Raw genomic sequence first — 27,561 nt, forward strand, 5'->3', positions numbered from 1 at the left:
GACTCCAGCTCAGAAATTGTTTAAGAACTGAAATTCCCGATTCATGTTTACAAGTTGTTAAGGAGAATTGCCAGTCTGTGTCATTGTTACAGAGAAGTAGCGGTAGATAGGAATAGAATACAATTTGACTGGATCACATTTGGAAATTATTTATTTGGTAAATAAACAAACCCTGTAAAATCTGCTTAGGTTATCTATGTTGAGGTCATGACGCGTAGAACGTATAATCATCTTCTTTTATGGAAGTAACGTCTGTATTTTATAAGATAATGATAAGAGTGTTAACTGGACTGTTGTGTACACTCGAGTCACTAGATCTAGAATGACTAAAGACTAACGTTTTCCCTTAAAACTATACATTTAAAAGAAATACTTTAATGGACTGGCTGTAAAGAGTGAAGGGATTCAGTTACGTAAACTAGCATAACGCTTTGTGATTTCTGGAGTTTCAACGCTTCTTCTTTTTTGGCATCTGTTGTTTTAATTGTATCAGATCTAGTCTAGGTCTATAGGCCTACGAATAAATACTTATCTTACACTTATATTTAAAAAAAAAAAACTGTATTCATAAAGGCACATTCCTGGTTCCATACGTTAGGTCAAATTTGTACAAATGCTCCTTATTCCATAGTGCTAATAGAGCTGAGCTAGCCAGGAAAATCAGTGATTTAGCAGAATTTATAGGTCATTGGTTAATATGCATGACTAAATGCATGACGCGTAGGACGTAATCATCTTCTTTTTTTTTTTGAAGTAATGTCTGTATTATATAAAACTTCTAAAACGATTTGTGTTTGTTTGATAGAATGTGCACAGTGATGAAGAGAATCTTTTCTCACCGTCATCCTATGGTTCAACTATTCGTGGCATTGATGTGACACTCGCCCAGAGCCCCGCGCGCTGCTAAGGCCGTCTACGTCCGTCAGTGAATCATTGACTGTTACTTTGCTACAGTGTTATTATGAATCTGAACTGTGTCCTTTTTGCTTTTTTAAAGTCCAAAGTTCAGTTACGGCTTACATTTGCAACCTAAAACATTTTTAATACTTGTTTTTGTCCTGCAAATAATTTCAAGTCATACAACTTGTCAAATAGGCCTAACTGAATATCTTTATTCTTTAACAATATTTGAAGCCAGCGTTAAAGAGCGCGAACCATCAAGAAGCTGAGAGAAGAAGCAGGCCTATCTGCAACTGACCAAACCTACCCTATGCCACGCATGCGGGCGGCTTTTTAAAGCGAGGATTGGACTTTTTACAGTCAACTTCGAGTCCATAGGATATGAGAAATGTACTTATCTTCGATCACGAAGGAGGAGCTATAATGAAGAATCGAATTCTATTGATTGATACATTAACATGTCCTTGCAGATTAAAACCCGGGCATTTTCAGATATAAGTTCAATGTTTTCTGGACGTCCGGTAACTTTAAATTATTTCTCATCTGATTTTTTTTCTCTTTTAGGATGACATGGAACAAATCAACGAAAACCTACTGGGCTTGAATCTCAGTTCCAATTCTGAAAACAGTCAGGAAAGAGATGGACATAAAGGTAGTAGATTTGATAATTTAATTTATTCAAATCAATGTTCGATTACTATGTGCTTTTCTTCAATAACTCATAATTCTCTCTTTCTCTTATCTTATCTTATAAAATACACATATACATAGGCCTAATCAAACTTTTTATCAAAGCAAACATACAAATATATTTATATACTAAAATATTAAGTTTACAAAATATTTATTCTTCTTCCTCATTCTCATTTTCATGTTGGAGCGTTCAGATGATTAGACCAATATATGAGATTAACTGCGCAGTGGTTTCCAAATCAGGCAGCTCTCCATATAGTTTCCTTTCTATTAAGGTGTTTTGGGGGCCAGTGTCTTGTACGGGCATCTTGGTAAAGAGAGCAGTTTTGAAGGACATGGTCATCATTCTCTGGTGACACTCCACATGGGCAGATGACACTGGTTCCAATTTTGAGCTTTTGTTTTGGGGGCCAGTGTCTTGTACGGGCATCTTGGTAAAGAGAGCAGTTTTGAAGGACATGGTCAGAATTCTCTGGTGACACTCCACATGGGCAGATTTCACTGGTTCCAATTTTGAGCTTTTGTTTTGGGGGCCAGTGTCATGTACGGGCATCTCGGTAAAGAGAGCGGTTTTGAAGGACATGGTCAGAATTCTCTGGTGACACTCCACATGGGCATATTTCACTGGTTCCAATTTTGAGCTTTTGTTTTGGGGACCAGTGTCTTGTACGGGCATCTTGGTAAAGAGAGCAGTTTTGAAGGACATGGTCAGAATTCTCTGGTGACACTCCACATGGGCAGATTTCACTGGTTCCAATTTTGAGCTTCCGGTACATAAGTTGTCTCATTCTGTTGTGTCCGGTCCCGAGTCGGAACATGAGACGTTGATCTTGTCGGGATAGCTTATAATAGACTACATTTTAGGATAACAGAAAATATGCAACTTTTAGTTAGACTATAAAAGTTTTTAAAAATGTAGACGTGGTACAGAACCTATTTAGTTTCTCCTGAGAGCTGTTGAAAAAATGTTCTGTCTCAGTGTCTGCTCCAGTCAACTTGTTGAGTGTCTAAAGGAATGCGGGAGCTTTCCCTTTGCACGGTGCGGAGTTGAAAGAGAGCTTCCACGTCCCTGTCGATAATCCACGCGCCGTTCCTCAAAAGGGTCTCAAGGGACCGTTATATTCATGGCGAGTCCTGCACGGTTAGCTTGGTAGAATATAGGAAAATGGCGGGGGTTCCTGATGTGCTTGCCCTTCGGCCATGTATTCTAGTCCATGCGCCTGAAGTGCTAGATATATCGGAAATAGCAATGTGTTACATAGGCATTGACTTGGTCCTCTTCAAGACAGAACGGTCTGTTCAAGCAGGCTCACATGCCTAGAGTTCAAAGAGACTTCGGCTCAACTCTTTTGACAATGACAGGGTATATTCACAAATCATCAGACAGCAGACGTTAGTTAATTTAATAGACCTTAGATCGCGTTTTGGTTTTGTTGATTTAAACCGCCATTTTTAGCGGCCCCCGTAAGGGGAAAAAGCCGCTATTAGGTTTGTGCAAAATGTCCGTCTGTCCGTCTGTCCGTCTGTCACACTCAGATCTCGAAAACTAGAAGAGATACGAAAAATATTATTTCATCATTAAATCCGGCTTGAAAAGTTTAGGTGCAACGGCTACTTTTGGTTTTCTAAAAGCAAACCGTTTAATTTATAAAATTAATTATGCAAGCGATTTTTTCATAAAAATACACCAATTCTAAAACAATTACGTAAATGTAAAGGAGGCAATGTTACAATATGCTAACAAAGATGGTCAATTCTTGTGTATTTTCAGTATCACTAAGTCAAATATATTTTTAAAATGTACAGGAAATGTTTACAACAAATACAAATAATAGTTAAAGACGTTTTTTTCTGGTCAACTAGCTGCTAAAATTAAAAGAAAACATTTCTGTTTGTTTATAAAGGCTAATAATGCACTTTGTATGTAAATATCATGCACATTTTTTTAAATGGACTTTTTATGCAGCGATTTTCGTGCAGTAGCGTAACGTAACTCTAAAAGCTATTGAAAATCTGATTTACCCTTTAATGTTCCTCCCATAACATCTCAATAGTTTTAAGTATCTAAAATTGATTGTTCCGGATTTTTTTTTGCAAAACTAATCAACGCCAACAAATGTTTGTTTGCTCTTCTAACTTATATTACATTCAATTTCCATGCTTAAACGTTGCAAAAACACATTATCAATAATATGTTGTTCCGTTTTTTATGTAAATAGCATATTAATGCTAAATCATAATCTCTATACTGACTTATATTTCATTAAGTGTAAAAATGTTCCGGATATTGTTTTATAAAACATGAATTATGCCTAATGATTGTTTGAAATCGCATAAGGCTTTTAAAAAAAGTAATTTACTAGAATTGATTACTGAAAATTACTTTTTAGACATTTAATTTTCTTGTAAAACATAACATAGAAGTTTTGTAATCGATAAAGAAAGTTCCGGATTTTGTTTCTTACAAATCGTCGCCAGAAATTTCAGAATTTATTTAAAAATCTACTAACGCCAAATAATTGTTTGAACTCCCTCTTCTAATTAATAAACAAATAATCTTCTCATTTACGAAATAATGTTTTTACGGATTTTTATGAAAAATATTTTAACTCACTACTCTCTTACAGTACATTTAACTTTCTACCTAAAACATTAAAAAATCTAATTATCGTTAATATTATGTTCCGATTTTTAAGGAAAACAGAATCCAAACACCAAAGTAAGGTATGAAAATCTCTCCACGTGGCTGTAGTACATCTAATTTTTATACGAGACCATCCAAAAAATTTAATTAACGGTATTACATTTATCTGAAATTCTCTTTTTCTTTTACTATTTATACAAACGTCCGGAACAATCTATTATACAAACTTTTCAATTGTGTTCATACCTAAAAATTATTGCGATGTTTTGAAACGTAAAATAAAGGTTAATCAATTTTTAATAACTTTTAGTTGTTTTTTTTTATATCAAGATAACGGACAGACCGACTGACAGACAAAACGCAAAAACAATGTGGCTTTGATCCTTTTTAAATAATATCTATTAGAACTCAGTGCACCAATGTCTATGAACCCTCGTTAAATATCTCGTGTAAATAAAGACATTTTTTTTTTTTATGGTACCGGTACTAGTGAGGTAATGGAATTTTTTTTCTTTGACGTCATATGAATGGACTCTTTAAATGTAATGTTAAAAGAACGCACTCGGTGCACCAATGTCTATTAACCCTCGAAAAAATTGCTTGTATTAATGAAAACATATTTTAGTCTAACTAAGCCGTGTGACGTAGTGTTTTTTTTTCCTTTGACGTCACATGGAATGAATTCTTTAAATGAAATGCTAAAAGAACGCACTCGGTGCACCAATGTCTATGAACACTCGAGAAATGGCTCGTGTTGATAAAGGTGATTTTTAGTCTAGCTAGGCCTTGTGACGTAGTGTTTTTTTTTTCCTTTGACGTCATATGGAATGTATTCTTTAAATGAAATGCTTAAAGAACGCACTCGGTGCACCAAAGTCTACGAACACTCGATAAATGGCTCTTATAGATGAAGGCGATTTTTAGTCTAGCTAGGCCGTGTGACGTAGTGTTTTTTTTTTCCCTCTGACGTTATATTATATGGAAATATCAGGTGACCGAGCCTCGCTCGGATGAATAATTTGTTAAGGAAGGATATATACCCGAAGTCATTTTTGAGAATATTTTTGTACCAGGTGGCCGAACCTCGCTCTGCTAAATAATTTTGGAAGGTTATATACCCGAAATCATTTTGGGAATATTCTTGTAATTACGAAAATGAACGATCGGATAAAGACTACTAATCTGTTCTGTTAGTTCTAATTGTAGGCCTAATTGTACATGTCGATTAAATTTAAAGTCTTTTAAGTCCTCCTACAGTCTAGACAAACTACAGCTCACGTCCGTCTTATAGTTTTACAATCCATCTTTTGCGTAAAACTATTGTAGGCTTACTATTATTGGCTTGGAAGAAAGTCTTTGCAATGTAACTTCTCTACGTTATAGGGTAAAACATGCACTTAGTGACAAAGTAAAATGGCGCATTTTTTCTTATTAAACTTAAATCATGGCATTAGTTTTCTAAAGAAACGTTTCCGTGGGGCACCTCTGTTACGCCAAACAATATGCTCGTTACCCATACGGGATACGTGCCCTGCCCAGCCTGACTGTCGGACTATAGGAAGTTCATACCGGCTTTTGCCATCCATCCATCCTAGTGGTGCTATGGCCTGCTTTTACACATCCATCCATTCAGATCTCTCCGGCCCTAACTCCAAGCTTTTTACCGAAGTTTATAGTTAAATCAAAAGAGGCTGCAGTGTACGCAAACTCGTTGACCGCTAGATGGATATCATGTTTAGTGTGAGCAAGTAAGGCGTAAAGAAGCTGTGTTATGACCATTTCCTTTGTTTTGGTACAGGAGAGGTAGACACTGAAGCATGAACACATGGTAATAATTCACCAGCAAAATAATAATAATAATAAGGCTTGTCTTAGAGTCCGAAAATTAATGAGGATTGCAGGGCAAGCATAACCATTGTCCGCGGTGCTCGATTAAGATTTTCTTTTAGCGTCTGCGTCTGTCCTCGGCAGCAAATTTTCTTTTGGTCTCAAATGTGTATCCGCGGCCTTTGTATAGAGGGAATTCTTTAAGTCCGACAGTTACGCTGGACAGTATCCTGTATGGGAGACGAATCTCAGACGAACGCATGCCAAAGGCAGTCTTTTTTGGTGAGCTAAAAAGTGGTCGACGTAACACCGAAACCCTTAAAAGACCAGCATAAGGCGCAAACTTGACTTAGCTGACATAGAAGAGAGCACATGGTTGCATGCAACCTCAGAACGAGACAGCTGGAGGTCACCAGCAAAATAAACAACAAAGTAAAAGGTATCTACACCGCTCTACACAATTAAAGTGTAAACAACTTATTAAGCACTTAAAACACAATAACTAATCATACATCGGCACATTTAATTTCATTACTTTTCTTTCATAGTTCTATAATAAATCAATCTACAGTAAGATGGTGCGCAAATGTTTAATTAGGTCTATTGATTCTTTAAAACTCGTTATTGTTTGCAAAGAAATAATTTAGTGTACTGCGGTAAGCCTAGTGACGTAAGCAGCGTTTTTCCCGTTTACGTCATGGAAAATTTTCATTCATAAAACATTCTAGCCAAAATTAATTTTTCGATAATGAGGCATTTTCAAACCGATATAACGGTCGACCTCGAGTTTTCCCGATGTGGCCAATGAGTTGAGAATTTTTTTCTCACTAATATGCACATACCTTGAAATTTTAAAGAAAATCGTTAGAGCCGTTTTTGAAATAAAATTTATATATATATATATATATATATATATATATATATATATATATATATATATATATATATATATACATACATACAAGAATTGCTCGCTTAAGAGTATAGGATTAATTCTTCAAATGAAATGAAAAAAGAACTCGGTATAGTAATGTTTATATTAAGCCTCGTTATGTGACTCGCGTTTAAAAAAGGAATGATATCTTGATTTAGATCTAATCTAGATTTTTTAAACTAGATCTAGATTTTTATTACAGTATATCTAGATCTGGATTTATATTCTAATTAAAATTATTTTAGAGTCTAGATCTAGAATTTCTAGATCTAGTTTAGACTAAAATAGACTAGATTAAGATGTAGAATTTCAATTTCTAAACTTAAAGTGTGAAAAAAAAGTGTAGATTTTCATTTCCAAACGTTTTGATCAATATTGTAATGTTTTAATATACTAAAACTAATCTACTATTTTTTTATTAAATTTAAATTTAAATTTACGGCAAATGAATCTTTGAAACATTATTACTCTTGACCATCGGATGGCTGCCTTGTCGTGCGGTTTGCGCGCTGGACTGTCGTTCAGATTTATGGATGGCCCAGGGTTCAAACCCTGCCCGCTCCCATCCCCCGTCGTCCTGCGGGAGGTTTGGACTAGGAAGTAATTATCTTCAACTCTGAAGGAACATCCGAAACGTGTAAAACATTTTACATCAAAATTAAATCACCTCTTGAATATTATTTGCGAATATGCAGATCCGACAGGGATCCGACTTCGACGGGGGCCGCCTCTGAGTTTGTGTAACACAAACTCTCTTTGTAATCTTGTTTTTAATGCAACAAGTGAAGATTTCAGTTGGGTAAGGCTAAGCCTGGGACATTCAACACACTGACTTCATTAAGAAAGTCAATAATAATAAATCCAAATCTTTAGATCACAAACCTTATAAAAAAATACTAGAAGTAAATTTTAATTCAACATCAATACTTGACCTAATCCTGTGCACTCCCAGGGGAGCATAGGGCCGCAACCACACCTCTCCACCGAACTCGGTTGTGAGCAGCTTTCTTCATCTGCTCCCATGTCATTCCAGTACCCTCAGCTTCACTGATGACTGACCTCTTCCAGGTTTGCTTGGGTCTGCCCACTTTCCTCTTTCCTTGTGGGTTCCAGTCAAGTGCCTGCCTTGCAACATTGGTAGCTGGTTTTCGCAGGGTGTGTCCTATCCAGCTCCATTTTCGTTTTGTGATGTCTTGGGCTATGGGCTTTTGTCTAGTTCTCTCCCACAAATCGATGGTAGTTATCTTTTCTGGCCACCTAATTCCTAATATCTGGCGTAGGCATCTGTTAACAACATCAATAATAAGATAATAATTAATTTTTAATGTTAATCTTTTTTTCAAATTTAAAGATTTGTGTGTGTATTAATTTAACATAGCTTTGCTCCTATATAGTTACAATTACATTTTATGAATAGAAAAAAAAATGTATATGTGTCAACATATATAGGCCTATATATATATATATATATATATATATATATATATATATATATATATATATATATATATATATATATATATATATATATATTGTTTTATTTAACTACAGAGGAGCAAGAGTTTATGTGTGGTGAAGCGGCCAATGATCTTCACACGGCCTGTACATTCTGTAGCAAGGATCCCGACCACAGCAAATTCATTCCCATTGACAACTTTACCATTGAACATATCCCAGAAGAATCTCGACGCCCTGACATTTACAAAATCGTCAAAGCCATAGCAGACCTGACAGTAAAAATTAGTGTTAGCAAGCTTAGTCCTAACAGACCCAAGTACTGGCTCAATACAGACCAGCTGTACCCTCGTTTTACTGGCACTGGAACTGGTCTGATGAGCGAAGTGTTTTACTTTTACCGTGGATTGGACGAATTTAAATTTAGACATGAAAAGGATTATACTCAGTGTTGGTGCACAAAATGTCAAGGCTCCAGCTCGGCAAGCCTTGAATGGTGGGAGTTTATTGTTTACACAGCAACCCATGTTGTTTTTGACGAAGAAGAAGCCAACAACACTGCTTTTAGACTGTTTTTCGATACGCAAGAAAGCCCTAAGGTTTACTTGGAATTTGCTACTGTGGTCGATGCCAATGCTAAAACTGACATGTGCATCTTAAGGGGTGTGACATGTGACCGGAACCTGGGGCATAAGCTTAAAAACCTGTGGAGCGATTATTCTTTTTTAATGGAGATGTTCCAGTTTGAATACAGCGAGGCCTCGAGAGATAGAGACAAGCTGACGTTCGTGGTGTCGCACCCTCACGGGCGGGCCAAGCACGTGACTGTGGGTCATTGGCAGGAGAAAGAAGATGTCAAGGCTTTGATGAAGTTTAAATATAACACGAACACCTGCCCAGGCAGCAGCGGCGCCATGGTCTTTTGTTTGGGTTACAGCTGGGGCTCTTGGTACAATCAGTTTGTCCACAGCGGGTGTTTAAACGCTGAGTTGAATCACAGTGCACTAGGAGGAGTGTACGTTGATAAGGAGTATCGTAATACTGCTGATGAGGAAAGGATGAAGTTACAGGAATGTAAAGAGTTGTGTTGTGCATTAGCAGGCAGCAGTCATGTTTTTTTTTAGTCTCCTGTTTTGGAGAATTTGATAGTGCAGTGTTCCCCAAACACTTCGCACATTCGGATTATTTCGCTTTTTTTTTCCAGGTTGGATTTTTAAAAAAAATAATTAAACCACACTTTAAATATCTCCCTTTAAAACTACGTCTGCGGGCTTTTTCTGTGCACGGACCAAAGGTTTGGAACTCGCTTCTCATTGATTTCAGACAGACAACCTGCTACATTAAACTCAAGACCATTAAGACCTGTCTGTTTAAAACTTTGTTTGATTAGTTTGCCATTTTAGCGCTCGTGTTTATGTGTTTAATGTTATCACAGCGTCTAGTGCCTACATTTTGTTTGTTAACAGCACTCTTTAAATAAAATTATTATTATTATTAAATCAAGCATTTATTGTGTCATTGAAGAGCTTAACCTCTTGACATCAAGAACGATGTAAGTATTAATTAGTAAACAGACCTCTAATAACTAGTGTGACATCAAGCCTACTTCAATACTTTTGAGTTTGTTTTAACATAAGAAAATCCTGCGTTACACTAATATGCTGTAAGAAACTAAAGTGAAAAAAATACAACTAGCAGCTTGGTTTGAACTATTTGGTACTCTTCAAAATTTCGACCAGAAATCATTTAATGGTTGATCTTTTATTGTATCTTTGTTTAAAATTAGAGTCAGAGTCTAGATCTGTTCAAAGTTCGTATAGTGATGTTATAGAATTTATTGTGCAAGAATCACCCTTTGTGTCAGGATTTTGTGATTTTACCATCACAAAAGAGATACAAGACACCGATAGCAAAGACAAACAGACACAAACACTCTTTTGTTCCCCTGGCAATCAAATCATTAAATAAGAACAATCTGGTATAAACTTTGTCACATGTAAATTAGGAGTGAGTCTGGTGTGAATGTACACTTTGGTTTCTTATAGTTATAATGTTTTTTGTTTGGTGTAATGCACAAATTGTAAGACAAATTTCCTTACGGATAATAAAGATTATTATTATTATTATTATTATTATTATTAAGAATGTTTTTTTTCTTCTGCCTCTTCTCAGAGATAAAGTTGTGTGTACGCCAACTAGTTAATTTGAGTCGCGGTGGCTGAGCGGTGAAGCGCTTGGCTTCCGGATTTTTAATTTTGGCATATTTGGGCGCCTCTGAGTCCATCCAGCTCTAGTGGGTACCTGATATTAAATAGATGAAAAGTAGAGGTCGTTGTGCTGGCCACACCCTCGTTAACCGCGTCCAAAGAAACAGATGACCTTTACATCATCTGTCCCATAGATGTCAAGGTCTGAAAGGGGAAATTTAATTTACTTTTACTAGTTAATTATTCCAGTATTTTGTGGAGCACCTGGCCAGGCCTCCCGGAACACCAGGTTTCCGCAGAGCACAGTTTGGGAAACACTCCGTTTTAGTGTTGCGTTATTCTTGGGTATACCATTAGAATTGTGTAGATTACTTTTACAGATCTGTGTAATTAGTTCCTTAGATATAAAGTACATAAATTAAATTAAATTCATTTTCTTATTGTTTTATTCTTATTCTTTTTAGCTTTTACTTTAACAAGCATCACAATTGAACAGCGATAAACCGTGACAGAGTGATAGGCCTACTCATAGCCCACGGGGTTGATTTGGTCTATGGGCGTTGGTAAAACTGTGTACTACATAACCCGTGTGTCATCATTGCTAGTGTGTCAAATAATCGCCGTGTTGGAGTCATGGACGCAAATCTACTAGTCGCATTATCCCATATGACACACATGTGTGCTACTTAAATCACGCCTAGATTGCGAAGTTTTCCGAGATAGTCGTCGAGTTGGCATCGAACGGATATTGCCGACAGTGGGTGGGTCTAAGGCTGTGGTATACAGTATAGGCCTAACCTACCGCAATGCAACTCAGCGGATACACATAACACAATTTCCAAGACTGTTAACTGTGTTGTTAACAGCCCCACCCCTGTTATTCCTTCTTGGACTGAGGTCAGCAGTCCCTTTCAGAACTGTGTTGTTAACAACCCCACCCCTGTTATTTCTTCTTGGACTGAGGTCAGCAGTCCCTTTCAGAACTGTGTTGTTAACAGCCCCACCCCTGTTATTCCTTCTTGGACTGAGGTCAGCAGTCCCTTCCAAAACCGTGTTGTTAACAACCCCACCCCTGTTATTCCTTCTTGGACTGAGGTCAGCAGTCCCTTTCAGAACTGTGTTGTTAACAGCCCCACCCCTGTTATTCCTTCTTGGACTGAGGTCAGCAGTCCCTTTCAGAACTGTGTTGTTAACAGCCCCACCCCTGTTATTCCTTCTTGGACTGAGGTCAGCAGTCCCTTTCAGAACTGTGTTGTTAACAGCCCCACCCCTGTTATTTCTTCTTGGACTGAGGTCAGCAGTCCCTTCCAAAACCGTGTTGTTAACTACCCCTACTACCCCCCCCCCTAATACTCCTCATACAATGATACGACAGGGATCAACTGTTCCCCATCAAAAACCTAGAATTCATGATATGACAGACATAGATATTACCCCTACGGTGTCGTCATAATGTGTTATGCCTTTATCGACAACTGCACCTTACAGTCTGTTTAAACTAAAGTAAAATGCACCGAAACGCTAAGTCCTGCTCTTGAGCTAACTGACAGGCAATGTTCTGATGTTGTGGACAGTTGTGGTGTTTGAGTTTTACCGTTGTTGACGAATTCAAAAGTAGACGTGAAATACTCTCGTTGTGGGGTGTACTCAATGTCAAGGTTCCAGCTCGGCAAGCGTGGAATGCTGGGAATTTATTGTTTATACAGCAACACAATGCCATAACCAAGTTGCGAATTTGATGGACCAGCACCTGACTCAGGCACACGATCTAATTGTGAAAAATGCTCCTCCTTACTACAAATACTCACAACAGGATGTTCTCCAATCAACCTACTCTACTGAGTGAGACCTATATTAACAGTAAGACCTATATTAACAGTAAGACCTATATTAACAGTAAGACCTATATTAACAGTAAGACCTATATTAACAGTAAGACCTATATTAACAGTAAGACCTATATTAACAGTAAGACCTATATTAACAGACAAGACGGTGGATTTCCACTGACCAGATCTACTGTTTATTGACAAATAAGTAAACACCCACAATGAACATTGATTACAGTAACCCCCGTCAAACCATTAAAGTAACGGTAAATAAGAAGAAAAAAAAAAAGAACACAATATGAAAACCTAAGCTTCCTTTACGCTGTTAAATATTTTCTGTACTTAATCTTCTTTTTTTTCTGTCTGTCTTCTACCCGCTGTCTATATCAAGGCATTCTTGATCAACGCGCTGTCTTCATTTCGATTGTCTCAGTCCCATAGCTTGTTTGATTTCTGTGTAGGTGTGGCGCTGTACTCCTTAGAAGAGCATGTATTTCTTTTTTAAATTCAAGCTTTGTGTTTTTAAATTGGTTTCCAATATTCTGAATTCCAATGTTAGACACGGTGATAACTACTTGTATAATTTGATGGCCAGACCTAATTTTCAAGATTTTGATGTTTCTTAGAATATAGGCCATTAGGCCTACTAAAGAAATCACTTACCTTACATATTCTATTTTTTTTCTATACATTAAGTAATAACAAATTGTAAAAAATGGAGTGAAGACTGTCAAAACCTTTACACAAAAATTCAACAACATCTTTTCTATCTTAGAAAGCTAAGGAAGTTTAACATCGACATAACAATAATTTATTTTTTTTATACAGCAACCATCAGCAGTCTAATTAACTTTGTCATCGCCTGCTGGTATGCTAATACTTCACAGGCACAAAGAATTAGACTAACAGCTACCATCTCTTGAAGAGCTTTTCCCTGAAAGATGCCTTTCCAAAACACTCACGATTCTTAAAGATAACCTTCACCCATTAAACCACTGTTACATAAGATCTGAACGAAGTGGTCGTCTCCCTTCCATTAGAACTAAAACAGAAAGATTTAAAAACTCCTTCATCCCACGGTCGGTCAGAGTGTTACAAGATCATCTGTCAGCATCGAGAAGTACATAGAAGTCTAATTCATAAAGCGCTGGTTGTGAGTGTGTATGTATTTCGTGTGTGAATGTTGTTCGTATTCGCATCTATACTGTTATTGTAACAGTAGTTACAGCTGAGGTGGTCAATTGTAGTCAAACTGAATTTCCATTTGATTGGATGAATAAAAAAGATCTTATCTTATCTTTAATAGAAATTTCCGAAACTTTTTACGAGGACTTTTCACGGTGTCTCACAGAGTTTTTCTTTAAATTCTACAAACATAAAATCCACATTATAGACTTATATATAAGTCTATGAACCGCATCTATGTCATTGTCTTTGTCGGGATTATGATTTTAAAATGTGATTTGAATAGGAAAAGCAATTAAAAATTTGAAACCATGTATTATATATCGAGATTCGAGAAACTATCATTATAATTACACAAGTAAGTAAAGTCTAGCTAGATCAAGTCAGTATCGCTCCACGCTTAAGTATTTTCATTTTTTTTTATCCGATAAACAAATCAACCAATTAATTCATAATCATGATCATGTTATTAGATCTAAGTGGATGACCAATATTTGGGTAGTGGAGGGTTCTAAAGACAGACTCCAGTGAAAATTTCATGGCACACAACATAACATGACGTAGCCTATAGGCTTATACAACAACTGTAAAAAAAAAAAATTCGTTCTTTTAGTCAATGGACCTCATTCACCTATCGTAACCAAACTACATTTAGCCACGTGATTCTCTATCTCTTCTACACAAAATACGTAATCCATAAAGGATGTCACGTGATACGTTTTTTCCCCATTGTTTTATCAATATTATCACGTGGCTAAATGTTGTTTGTTTACGATTGGTGAATGATGTCCATTCTCCAATATATTAATAATAATATTGTATTGGGACCCGAACTGTATGTCAGTAGGCATAGGCTAACATTGGTCAGGCCAATAATAGAATATGCATCCTCCGTTTGGGACCCCTTAACTCAAGAAAACATTAAGAAACTGGAACAGACATTAAATAGAGCAGTGAGATTCATAACAAACGAATATTCACATTTGACTAGAGTAACACCTTTGGTAAAATCACTAAATTTAGAAAGCACTCAGGACAGAAGACTCAAAAGTAAATTAGCAATTATACATAAAACACTGAACCATAATCTTCAAATACAAAAACAAAATTTAATAAAATACTCTGAAAGACACAAAGATAAAGGCACATTCCTCGTCCCATATGCTGGGACAAATTTGTACAAATACTCCTTCTTCCCTAGTGCTATTAGAGCATGGAATGGGTTGCCTGAGCTAGCCAGGAAAAACCAGTGACTTGGCAGAATTTAAGTCATTGGTTAATATGCATGACTAAATGCATGACGCGTAAGACGTAATCATCTTCTTATTTGAAGTAACGTCTGTATTATATAAGAAGATAATATATATTAAATAACCTAGTTGAATAGGACGTCATGCACTGTCTGTAGGCCTATCAGCTGTGGCCAGATATGCAGATCGCAAAAGGGTGGGCAGCTCGTAAATGAGTAGGCCTACCGTCATCCCTAATTTAGGCCACTAGAGGAGGGAGACTTTTAAGTCCAAACGGTGAAGTTGGAAACATTGTTTCGTGAGCGTAGATTTTCAAATACACTACAGAGGTCAAGTTAATATCTATTTTTAGCTCCTTAGTAGCTATGACACAGAAGCTACATCATAATTGGAATTCCTTATTTTGGCCTTTATTTAGGGGCTATTTAGCACAAAGGGAATTCCCACAGCCAACATTTCGTCAACGTGTGGTTCGTTTAAAAAAAAATTCTTAATTTTTAAAAAGAAATATTACGTTGAAAAAAATATAAACTAACATGGTTGTTTTTTTAACTGAGTTTTTTTTTGTCCAGTCTCCAGTTCTCTTTGTTTGCAATAACAAGCAGTTTGTGTTTATAAAAACAAATATTGCAGGAATCGTCTGCCAGGAAATGCAGTAAAAGTACTGATTGGACTGATTTGTTACCTTTCTAGTGTTAGCTATGAAACAGTCACGAACCCACGCGATACAAGTCGACAAAGAAGCACTAACGTCAAACCAAAACGACAAAGAGACCACCTTGAACCCTTTCGTTCTGGAATACATGAGAACGCCTCCGATGTCTATGAACAAGTAAGTGCTTCTACATCTCGCGTTTAAAAAAAAGGTCTTAGGGGCACTCTCAAACCAAGAGTCGTCTCTTTACGTCAGTATTATTTTACTGTTTGACTAAATTAAAAAGCAAAGACTAAATTTAGAGACAAAATTTGCGAAACGTGGATCAAATCTGAACATAGCAGAACTCTATGACACTATTAGTTCTAAGTCTCTACTGTGATTCCAGGTTTATTCGCGAATGCTTATATCTACTTGTTGACATTGTTTATACGAGTACATCTTGAATGATTCCCCTTGACTTAGGCAGGGAATGTAGGAATGTTATGTGTCATGTGTAAATAAATTCACAAATGAATATGGCGTTATAGTGTTGGCGTTGATTATGGTTATCAAGTGTAGCGTTTCTAGTTAACGCTACTTGTTCGACTACATATACAACCACTGTTTCTTTCTTTTGGTGAAATGTAGAAGCGTCTCTGGTGATCATGAATCGCTTATGAAGCATAATCGAGCTATCGGCACTATATGAATTTAACTTATTTGTTGATTTACATACAGATACAGGAATGTTTTGTATTCATTCAATCATTGCGCATTTTTCAGTCTTCCTTTTTTTACGTTTCTATTTCATTTCCCCCCCCCCCCCCCAACCTTCGCTTCGCCTAGGGCTTCCAATTATCAAAGGCCGGCCCTGACACCTAGACGCTTGGTGAGAAACTAGTGTAGTTTCTAGTCAATTTATAATAAAATTTATTCAATTTATTATAAAAGCTATAATAATAATATATTAGAAATGTAACATTAGAGTGTATGGCAACTTTTCACGTCAGTTTGCAAGTGCTATGGTTTACCCTTTGAACTTTAGGTAATATCGACTGGTCCTGATCGGAAGGGGAAATTCATTTTTCAGAGCTCTAAACGAGACACAAGGACATTGCTAAACACTTTTAGCGGCATTTCCCTGTAGGGTGGCTAAAACGGAAATACTGATATGACATGACAATGGCGGTTTATTTATAGTGTGGTTGAGAATAGCTTTAGGAGATTTCTTCTATTGGGACCTTAAAGTTAAAGTAGAAATACTCCGATAGTTTTTAAATTTGAGTTATTGAAATTCTGCGTAAAAAGTTGTAATATTAAACATTATACAATTTTTATTTAGATGCTTGGAAATAATTATATTGAATAAATTTGACATTAATTTCTTTCTTCAACAAGAGATAACATGAGATTTTGGTTTTAGACCTGACTGTGTCACTCCCCTATAGATCTAACCAATCGTATTGCTTCGAAATAGGCCTAGTCCAAAGGATTAGACTTTAAAAAAAGTCGTTGGTCTGGTTTCACACACTGTTGTTTTTTTTTTAAATCGATAGACGATAACTGTCTAGATCTAGACAGATAAAGGCACATTCCTCGTTCCATACGCAAGGACAAATGTGTGCAAAAGCTCCTTCTTCCCTAGTGCTATTAGAGCATGGAATGGGTTGCCTGAGCTAGCCAGGAAAACCAGTGACGTAGCGGAGTTTAGGTCATTGGTTAATATGCATGACTAAATGCATGACGCGTAGGACGTAATCATCTTCTTTTTTGAAGTAACGTCCGTATCATATAAGATAAGAAGATAAGATTTGTACAAATGCTCCTTATTCCATAGTGCTATTACAGCGTGGAATAGGTTGCCTGAGCCAGCCAGGAAAACCAGTGACTTGGCAGAATTTAGGTCATTGGTTAATATGCATGACGCGTAGGACGTAATCATCTTCTTTTTTTTTGAAGTAACGTCAGTATTTTAATTGGTAAATATTCATGACGCGTAGGACGTAGGCTAATCATCTTTTTTTTTTTTAGTAACGTCTGTATTTTATAAGATAAGACTTTCCTTCATTAGAATATATATTTACATTTAGCCTAATATTAAAACAAATGCCTTTATTAAATACAGCTGTGCACTGTCAAACAAGTTCGCTGGGTTTCATAAACTTTCGTTTTGGGTTTTAATTTTTCTTTGTGAAGGCCTTCACGCTTGTCTGAGATACTGGGTCCTGCGTAACTGTTCACCCTGACTGTAAAAAGGGGCAAAGGCGAGTATCTCGCACTAACCATGAAGCTTCGGGCAAAAGGGGGCTCGTTAGACATGGTTGACTACCCTACGTAGAAGGAAAACTGAATCCAAACTTATGCTGCCTTGTGACTGTGCCCAGAAATGGACCTCATTCACCAATCGTAAACAAACAACATTTAGCCACGTGGTGCTCTATCTCTTCTATATAATTTACGATCTAATGTTTAATTCATGATGGTTGTCACGTGACAGTTTTTTTTAGTTGTTTTATCAATAAGATCACGTGACTAAATGTTGTTTGTTTACGATTGGTGAATGAGGTCCATTGGAAAAGTTATGGGCGTCAACACGGAGAAAACATTGTGAGCTTTTGACCCTTAACCTTTTTTTTTTTTGCACGGTAGAGCCTGCCATTGTATTGGCTATTGCTTCTTTCGGACCCTATAGCTTCGTGCGGGGTGGGGGGGGTGAGCTGCTGGGTGACAATGTTCTGACCACAGCCACTGTCCGGCCTCTCATCTCCACCTTCACTAGATAAGCCATGTTTTCTTAATTTCTAGATATAAAAGACAATTTTGAGCTTAACGTAAAAGTCTGTAACACTCTCCTGGGAGTCTTTGCTTTAGTGTACACATTTGTATACATTTGTCCTAGAATATGGAACGAAGAACGTGTCTTTATATTGGTGTCTTTCTGGGTATTGTATTAGATTTTGTGTTTGAAGACTATGATTCAGTGTTTTATGTATAATGGCGACTTTACTTTTGAGTCTTCCCTCCTGAAGGCTTTCTAAATTTAGTGCTTTTACTAAAGGTGTTACTCTAGTCAAATGTAAATATTCATTTGTTATGAATCTCACTGCTCTTTTTTTGTGTCTGTTTCGGTTTCTTAAAGGGAAACTCCGATGGTTTTTCAAATTTGAGTTATTGACATATTTAAACTCTGCGTAAAACGTTGTAATAGTAAGCATTTTACTATTTTTTATTTAAATGCTTAGAAACATTTATATTTAATAAATTAGTCAGTAAATTCTTGACATCTCAAAAAAAAACAAAAACAACGGGGATCTTTTAGATTTTGTTTTTAGGTTAGGCATACGTCACTTCCCTCAACAATACTGAAAAGGAAACTAGATTTAACCAATCGTATCGCTTCATTCTTACAGTAGCTGTTAGCGACAGCCTGGTCCAGAGCTATGGTACAGTTATATTGATGCATGTTTAGATAGATCTAAAAGCATTAGGATAACCAACTCGAGAAAAAAAGTAACATTTTCATGTAAGCCCCTCCCTGTCCCAAGAAGTAAATAGATCGTGTGTCTGAATGATTCGAACAAACTGGTCAGTGTAAGGCTAGTCGAGACTACGTGTAGTCGGTCATGACAAGACAACCAAGAGATAGTGTTTGTTGTGTGTTGAGTGGTCTGGCGAGAAAATACACACTGCCGTAGTTAGTCATGCATGTAAATCAAATTTCAACACGTATTTTTTTCTTTGCTTACAAGATCTAGCAGATCTAACTGCAAAGACGAAGATATATTTCTTTTAGGAGAATGTAAACTTTGGTGTAGGGTCTCCTGTTATACAATAAGTCAATAGATTAAATTAATAGGTTAGTGTGATGTCACATAGAAACCCGGTGAAAATCTGATCCTTTTGGATGCGCAGGAAAATTACGTCAGAAAAATATCAATTACTAAGTTATTATTGCAAATTAAAAGAAAAGAATAATATATTCATTATCTGTAAATCAAAACTCAAAACACATTATATCAAAAATTGTCAAAACTATCGGAGTTTCCCTTTAATGTTTTCTTGAGTTGAGGAGCCCCAAACAGAAGATGCATATTCTATTATTGGCCTAACCTGGGTTAAATAACATTTTAGTTTTATGTTCTTAATTGATTTATAGAATCTTTTTCTAATAAACCTTAATGCTTTGTTTGATGACCGTGTGACCGACCTACAGTGTCATAAACTAAAATACAGTGTGAGTGGGATTGACCTACTTACAGTGTGACTGGTCTTAAGTGTGCTTGACCTACTTACGAGTAAAATACTTAGTCCTAAAGTTGAGTTAACAAGGATGTTCAATTATCGCAAGACAGTTCAAAGTTCAATGAATATATTTTTTAAAAAATATAGAAATTCGGGTATCAACATTATGATCTTTGAGAACATTTCAAAGAAAAAGAAAAAGAAACAAGTTAATTGTTTCGTTTTCATTCAAAGGCCTTATTTTTATTTTACACAATAAAAACTGTAATGTGACGACCGAGACAATTACCTAAATGGAAAAACGATTTTTACTATTATTACAATGCTTTTATCAACTCTGTCTGTCTGTCTGTCTGTCTGGTACAAATGTTGAAAACCTTTATTTTCTCTGACTTCTCTTTCAAGTTGAAACTTTGCACTTTCGTTTGTTTCTTTTTGTTCATAACAAAACACGAATCGATCCAACAATTAACCAATTAGTTTAAAAAAATACGTCTTAAAGTATTGAGAAATATGTATGTAATTGTGGAATTCTTCCCCTTAAATAATTTTAAAAAAAAAAGTATACCCTATATTTTTCTTGTTTTGTTTTGTTAAATCCATGTCGTTTTAGGGTTTGTAATTTGTAAATGGTTTCCTGGATTTAGTTAATTGTTCGCATTAGCATTTCTAAGTTGAATGTGTTTTTTTGTTATTAACTCTTTCTCTCCTAATTGACGACACCAACTTCGATTTGACCCCATTAAATTAATTTTTTTTTTTTTTATGAACGTTAATTAGCCTTGTGTAAAAATAAAGAACATGCAATCCTCTTTAATTCTATACCAAAATAAAACATTTTCTCACAACAAACAAAAAAGTTATTCAAGATAACTTTTTTAGATTAGTTTTTGATTTCTATTGTCGTGTTTGTGTTTGTAATGTTATCACAGCGCCTTGAGCCTACATTTTGTTTGTTAACAGCGATTTATAACTAAAATTATTATTATTATTATTATTATTAATTAAAACAGGATAGTGAAAGACAAATGAGCGAAATGAGTAATTCCACTGGAACGTGGGAAATAATTGCGGAGAGAAAGAGTTAAGTGATATTAAGTGATAAGTGTTGTAGCTCAAAGTCTAGGCTTACATTTCTATTTCTTTCTTTTTTTTTGTTTTACTCACAAAATTTAGGCGTACTTCATTTTAATGGTTGCGCAGTGATGATATGGCTTCAACAAGCTCAAACCACGTGGTTCACACAAATGGAAAGGTAAAAATGTTTCTCAACAATCTAGATCTGATTACTTTCTTTTGTAATTTTTTCACACTTTTTTTTTAGCATTGTTTATTTATTTATTTATTTGAATTCCTTCTTTCTCTAAGCCGCAAACACACACACACACATACTTTGAGCTTTAAAAAACTTTAAAAAAAAAAAAACGAAAAGAAACAAACAAATAGTTGACTACTTGTACACCATAGACATATTTATGTCTATGTTGTACACTTATAAACATCTCCAGTGCATGCTGGGTAGGTTTAACACACAATGTAATAGCAGCCTATGATCAAGAAGCTTTCTTTTATTATAAATATAAGTAAATCAATCATATAAAAAGGCTTGTCTTCTTGTCCGAAGATTAGTGAGGAGTGCAGTATTTCCCGTGGATGCGCAGCCCCAGCTGTGACCTACATATTTTGCCACAGCCACGGCAAGCATAACCATTGTCCGCAGGTGGTCGATTTAGATTTTCTTTTCGCCGTAATTGAAACGACCTAACTATTGTAAAAAAAAAGCAAACTGAAACACTCTATGGGCATATTACGAGGTCTTCGGGGCTCGCAAAAGACCTTCCTCCAGGGAACAGTACCAGGAAAAAGAAGAAGAGGCAGACAGAGAAAGTGATGGGAAGGCAACTTAAAAGAATGGACGGGCTTTCCATTGATAAAGAATTCAACCAAGGCAAAAGACAGAATAAAATGGACAAAGACGGTCGACAAATCATGTGTGTTGAATGGTCCAGCAGACTAAGGCTCACTAAGGGTTAGGTGAAGGTGAACACACATAAGTACTAGTGAAATAAGCACTGGCGCACCACCGGGGGGGGGGGCGCTATCTCTAACTTTACATCAGCTAGAGATGATGACGCCAACACATGTTGCAGGGTTAGTGTTACCCTCATCTTCCATTCTTCTTAACTCCTGTTTTAATTGTTGATCTTCATCAGCTTCATCTGCCTCTTTTAAATCATTTTTTTTTAAGTAACTTTGTTTCATTTTAGTTTTGTTGTTGTTGTTGTTGTTTTTTTTGGTCTGGAGCGGCTCGTTTGCTGGCTACCCACCTAGGAGAGTGTCGCTACCTAGTTTGGGCTGTAGGCGTAGCGGCGTGGGTGTGTCCGTGTGTTGTAGGTACCTCTTCTGGTACGGCTATGATACTCCTCTTAACGATGTACTCTATTAGGCGCACTAGATTTGCAAGTGCGCAACATTACTAGTATACTAAAGTCTCCAACGATAACATTTGGAATCACTGATGAACACACTGGTAGCAGACACAAAGTTTATTATATAAAGGATAAATTACAGAAAATACTGGCGACTTCAGCCGTCACAAAATATACACCAATAAATACTGGCTGTTCATGCCATGTGGAATAAGTAATCACATCAATGAAAAATTCAACATATAAGTCCGAAGGAAACTCTCAAGTTAACATTAAATCAAATTCATTAAGGTACATATTACAGACAGAGAAAATCGTACATCCACTCTCTGCTGGAGTTCTCCACTAACTAACTTTGACCCTTATTTCAGAGTCCTTTAACTTATTTACATAACCTCGTGCTTGCACGCACGGAATGTTACAATAGGTGACTGCGTGTCACTTCATGTCACAGAGGTTCTAAAACTGGACTGTGACAGAGAGGGAAATCTTTGAATTCAAACTTCTGCTGGCTTGCGGTATTACTGTTGAAAATAAACAATAAACACGTTATTATTTTATTATTATTATTATTATTATAGCTTTTATATAGCGCTACTTTCATGCTTATAGCATGCTCAGAGCGCTTTTTGGTCCAATCTCGTTTGTGGACCAGTGTGGGGGGGGGGGAGAGTTGATTTTCCGTGCTGCCTTTGGGCGCTCAGTAAACACAACTCTGCCCGAGTCGAACCTCGAGCCCCCTTCTAGGTAGCCAAGCCAAGTCAAAGCGCACTTGGCCTCTCGACAACGCTTCCCACGCTGGATACGGGAGTCAATATTCTCCCATGTAGAATTTTCGTACAGTTGAAAAGAAAAAAAAACCTTCCTCAAATCAACATACAGACTTACTACTTACAGTGGAGAAGGATTGAATGTTGTTGGTAAAGCCCGTATTAAAATGTATTGTTAAAAGTAAGACAGCCATAATATAATTTCAAATAGTGGAGACTCATTCAAAGCCGATTATGGGTGTACCAGGCTGCCAACAAATGAATCTAATCAGAGGAGTCGACTTTATAAAGGATAATACACTACCCGCTAATACACTATGTCTTGAGGCTACTGGCTCAGGCTGCATAGAAGAAGAATATACTATAAAGGTCAATTCAAACATAAAGCCTATAGTACTCGCAGCAAGAAAAGTTCCAGCCTCACGGCGTGAGAAATTAAAATAGGAGTTAAGAAGAATGGAAGATGAGGGTGTCATAGACCATGATAATTAACACATATCTTTATTATCTTGACATTCTGACATGCTGTACACTTCAGCACTCTGTTGTTTACTGATCCCCCTTTTACACAGTCAGAGCTTGCACACTTAACTCTTTCTCTCCGTAATAATGTACCACATTCTGGTGGAATCAACGCTGGTATCGTCAGTTAGGAGAGAAGGAGTTAATAAGCTGTTCACTCAACCAAGTACAACACTAAATGTCAACTAGCTTGTTCATACACAGTTACGCACAGCACACAACTAAACAAACACACTTACTATCACAAGACCCAACACGGGAAAAGCTTCGGGAGTCAAAATCAGGATCCGGTGACCCTTAGGCAGATTGCAGCGCATAGTGCCACAGCCTGGTATAGCCTGCCACGCCGCTGATACCCGCATGTGGGCCCTATTCATTAAAGATTGTCAAATGAAATGCGTTGGACGTAATTATATGGGTGTAGTAAAAATGTTTCATTTATTTTTGAAATATGACATTTGTTAGTAAAATAATCACTCTTACAATAATTCATCAGCTTCATACGAAAGTAATTGTCTTTTAAAATATTTTTTTTAAGTAACTTTTTTTATTTTAGTTTTTTTGTTTGTTTGTTGTTGTTGTTTTTTTTTTATACTTTGGCTTAATTAATGTTGGTTTAATTAATGTTGGTTTAATTAATGTTGGTTTAATTAATGTTGGTTTAATTAATGTTGGTTAAATTAATGTTGGTTAAATTAATGTTGGTTTAATTAATGTTGGTTTAATTAATGTTGGTTTAATTAATGTTGGTTTAATTAATGTTGGTTTAATTAATGTTGGTTTAATTAATGTTGGTTGCCTCCTCAGATATATGTTGAGAAAGATATCGATAAAACACCCCCGATACTAACGGATCCAAGGGAACAAACTTTTACAAGTAAACATATCTTTTTTTTTTGTTTTTACCAAGATATATCAACTCTCTCTCTGTCGGTCTAGGTAGATTCTTTTACTTGTTTTTTTTTTCGCAAACTTCCCATTCTCGGATAAAGTTGAAAATTAGTATAATTATTCATTGTCAAAGACATTGAGCCGATAAAAATATTAACCAATTAGTTAATTCAATTAGTGGTAACTAATTAATTTTGTTATATATAGAGAGAAAATGGGAGATAAACCTTGCAGTATTGAGACATAGGACAGAGATTGTCCGATGCTTTCTTTACATAAGTTTTGCTTTTAAACAAGTATTTTTTAGATAGGTTGCTTGTTTTTTTTTTCTTTTCTTAAATAGATCTAGCCATATGAACATGGCGGCCTAAGGCATAGGCAAACTAGGCAGCCGCCTAGGGCCTCCGATTGGTGGGGGGCTATGTATTAGGTGTCTAAAAAATTTTTAGATGTAGCGAAACTTGTCATCAATGTTATTGTTGGAGTATACTAGGTTTTTAATAGATTGCATAATTTTAGTTTTTATCGCTGTTTGATTTTTCTCTGTCATTTGGGGCTTCCAAATTCACTTCATCATTTCAGGGCCTACACTTATCTAAGACCGGCCCTGATATGAACAAAGGCTAGAAAAATGGCTAGCGTATTTTGTTTTGTAGGGAAGGAGAGGAATTGTTTGGGACTTATTGTATTTATTGTGAAAGTAGCCATTTCACAGACCTATATAAATATTTAAATGCCTGAGCCAAATCTTTTTTTTTTAACCTAGCTTATATCTTATTTTATCTTATCTTATCTTAAGTCAATCTGCCCTTTTGGTCAAAATCTTTAACACGTTCTTTCGCCCACTTCTCATTCTGGGATCAAGTTGAAACTTTGCATAATTATTGTCGATGACAACACACAAATCAATAAACAAAAATTACACATTAGTTAATCGATTAGTGATTATATTTAATTTTGTTTTATATGGAAGATGTACTAAGCTCACGGTAGATTAGCCATGCAATAATGAGAGATATATCAGTGATTGAACTGTGCTCGGTTAATTGACAATTCTCTTCTTGCATACCATCACAGCGGGTTGCCTGAATCAGCCAGAAAATCTATAACTTGGCAGAGTTTAAGTCTTTAATTAATATGCACGATTATACGCTTAGAACGTAATTATCTTATTTTTTTGAAGGTAATTCAGATAAGATAGTTGCTAATTCGACTTGGTCTATGTGCAAAGTTTTTTGTTTGTTGAATTCTGATACTTGTAACTTAACAGGAGATGTCTCAGCATCCACACCAAGTCCTGGGCAGCGTGCGTATACTTGGGATGCACTCTACGGTCAGTTCTCGTTACATCCTTACAGTTATCACCGTAATCTTATTATTTTATTTCCCCTGTTTAAAGACCTGCTGTTTAACTTAACAACGTCAAGCTAAGATGAAATGTGTATACATATAATGTTAAAGTGTATATTACTGATGTAATCTTATTATTTTATTTCACCTATTTAAAGTCCTGCTGTTTAACTTAACAACGTCAAGCTAAGATGAAATGTATATACATATAATGTTAAAGTGTATATTACTGATGTAATCTTATTATTTTATTTCACCTATTTAAAGTCCTGCTGTTTAACTTAACAACGTCAAGCTAAGATGAAATGTGTATACATATAATGTTAAAGTGTATATTACTGATGTAATCTTATTATTTTATTTCACCTATTTAAAGTCCTGCTGTTTATTTTAACAACCTCAAGCTAAGATGAAATGTATATACATATAATGTTAAAGTGTATATTACTGATGTAATCTTATTATTTTATTTCACCTATTTAAAGTCCTGCTGTTTATTTTAACAACGTCAAGCTGAGATGAAATGTATATACATATAATGTTAAAGTGTATATTACTGATGTTTGTTGTGATGTTTGTATTTTGTTTGTATGATCTGACCAGGTGTGGACGAAACACAAGTGTCTCCACGTGGAGAATGTGACCTACACAATCTCTATTCCCGGTGTGAGAAGTCTCCTGGACACCCGGACTTTATACCCTTCACCTCGCTGACCTTAAGACATCTTCCTGAAGGTCATCGCAACCGCCACCTGTATAAATTGATTAAAACTGTAGGAGGACTGACCGCTAGAGTGGCCGTACAGATGACCAGTCCAGACAGACCTGAATGTTGGCCAGGAACTAATCATGCCTATCCGTTCTTCCAACAAAATTTAAGCACAGCTTTAAGAACGGGGACCGGATTGGTCAGTAAAGTGGACAGATTCACGGACGGGGCCAATAGGTATCATGGCCAACATTGGAAAAGCTTGACCAACTGTTGGTGCTCTCATTGCGAGAAGTCAGGCTCCCCGAGCAGTGTGTGGTACGAGTTTGAGCTCTATACAGCCGCTCATTTAATTTTTGATGACACCGAGGCCAGGTGTGCTTCTCTGAGATTGTTCCACGATAGAGACGATAGCCCCGAAGTGATAGTTGACAGGCTAGTCGTGGATCACGCTGATGTCGACAAAGATTGGTGCAGGCTCAAATGTGTGACTTGCGACAAGAGTTTAGGAGAGAAACTGGAGAGGCTCAGAGAAAATTTCTACGTCGCGTGGGACAGGGTAAATGAGCTATACAAGGGGATCAGAGATGTGGTGAAGCTGACCTTTATAGTGTCCCACCCTCACGGCTGTTTCAAGCATGTAAGTTTTGGCAGCTGGGTGAATCTAGTTCAAAAGGATGACGATGAGTTGGACAGAAAGTTCACCTACACGACACCCACATGTCTAGGAAGTAGTGGAGCTTCTGTCCAATGTGTGGGCTTTAGTGTCTGGGGATGGGACCAGCTAGTCCACAGTGGTTCGTTAAAGCCCAAACTGAACTACAGTGGGGTGGGGTTCTTGTGGTGAATGTCTCAAAGAATATCACGTGATATTAATTTAACTCTTCAATTTTTGAAACATGTAATTTTGGCATTCATTTATTAATTTTGGCATAGAGATTTATATTTCTTGAGATTTTTGTTTATATTTAAAGTAATACAATAATACTGTTATTATGTTATCCTGTTAAATGAGCTAAACATACAATGCGTATTGTAAATACAATATACTTGATGTTTGAATAAACGATAGTTCTTTTTTAAATAA

General features: G+C 36.3%; 2 protein-coding genes across 8 annotated transcripts; both read left to right on the forward strand.

The window, feature by feature from the left end:
• Positions 1–27,561, forward strand: LOC106066931 (uncharacterized). Of its 7 annotated transcripts, none has more exons than XM_056021937.1 (7): positions 1–157; positions 1,465–1,552; positions 15,558–15,756; positions 20,980–21,058; positions 24,332–24,401; positions 25,686–25,748; positions 26,369–27,560. In XM_056021937.1, exons 4-7 carry the CDS (start codon positions 21,014–21,016, stop codon positions 27,319–27,321), a joined length of 1,131 nt encoding a protein of 376 aa, XP_055877912.1. In that variant the 5' UTR covers positions 1–157; positions 1,465–1,552; positions 15,558–15,756; positions 20,980–21,013; the 3' UTR covers positions 27,322–27,560. The 7 variants fall into 7 exon arrangements, with proteins under 7 accessions (XP_055877912.1, XP_055877915.1, XP_055877914.1 ...); XM_056021939.1 differs by lacking the exon at positions 1–157 and adding an exon at positions 261–408; XM_056021936.1 differs by lacking the exons at positions 1–157; positions 1,465–1,552 and adding an exon at positions 13,832–14,032 and having other exon boundaries at positions 15,618–15,756.
• On the forward strand, positions 10,112–12,010 carry LOC129924747 (snake venom metalloprotease inhibitor 02A10-like). Its single transcript, XM_056021259.1, has 2 exons — positions 10,112–10,116; positions 11,527–12,010. Exons 1-2 carry the CDS (start codon positions 10,112–10,114, stop codon positions 12,008–12,010), a joined length of 489 nt encoding a protein of 162 aa, XP_055877234.1.

The sequence above is a fragment of the Biomphalaria glabrata genome, chromosome 2 (genome assembly GCF_947242115.1).
Source record: "Biomphalaria glabrata chromosome 2, xgBioGlab47.1, whole genome shotgun sequence".
In the NCBI taxonomy this organism is placed as follows: Eukaryota; Metazoa; Mollusca; class Gastropoda; family Planorbidae; genus Biomphalaria; species Biomphalaria glabrata.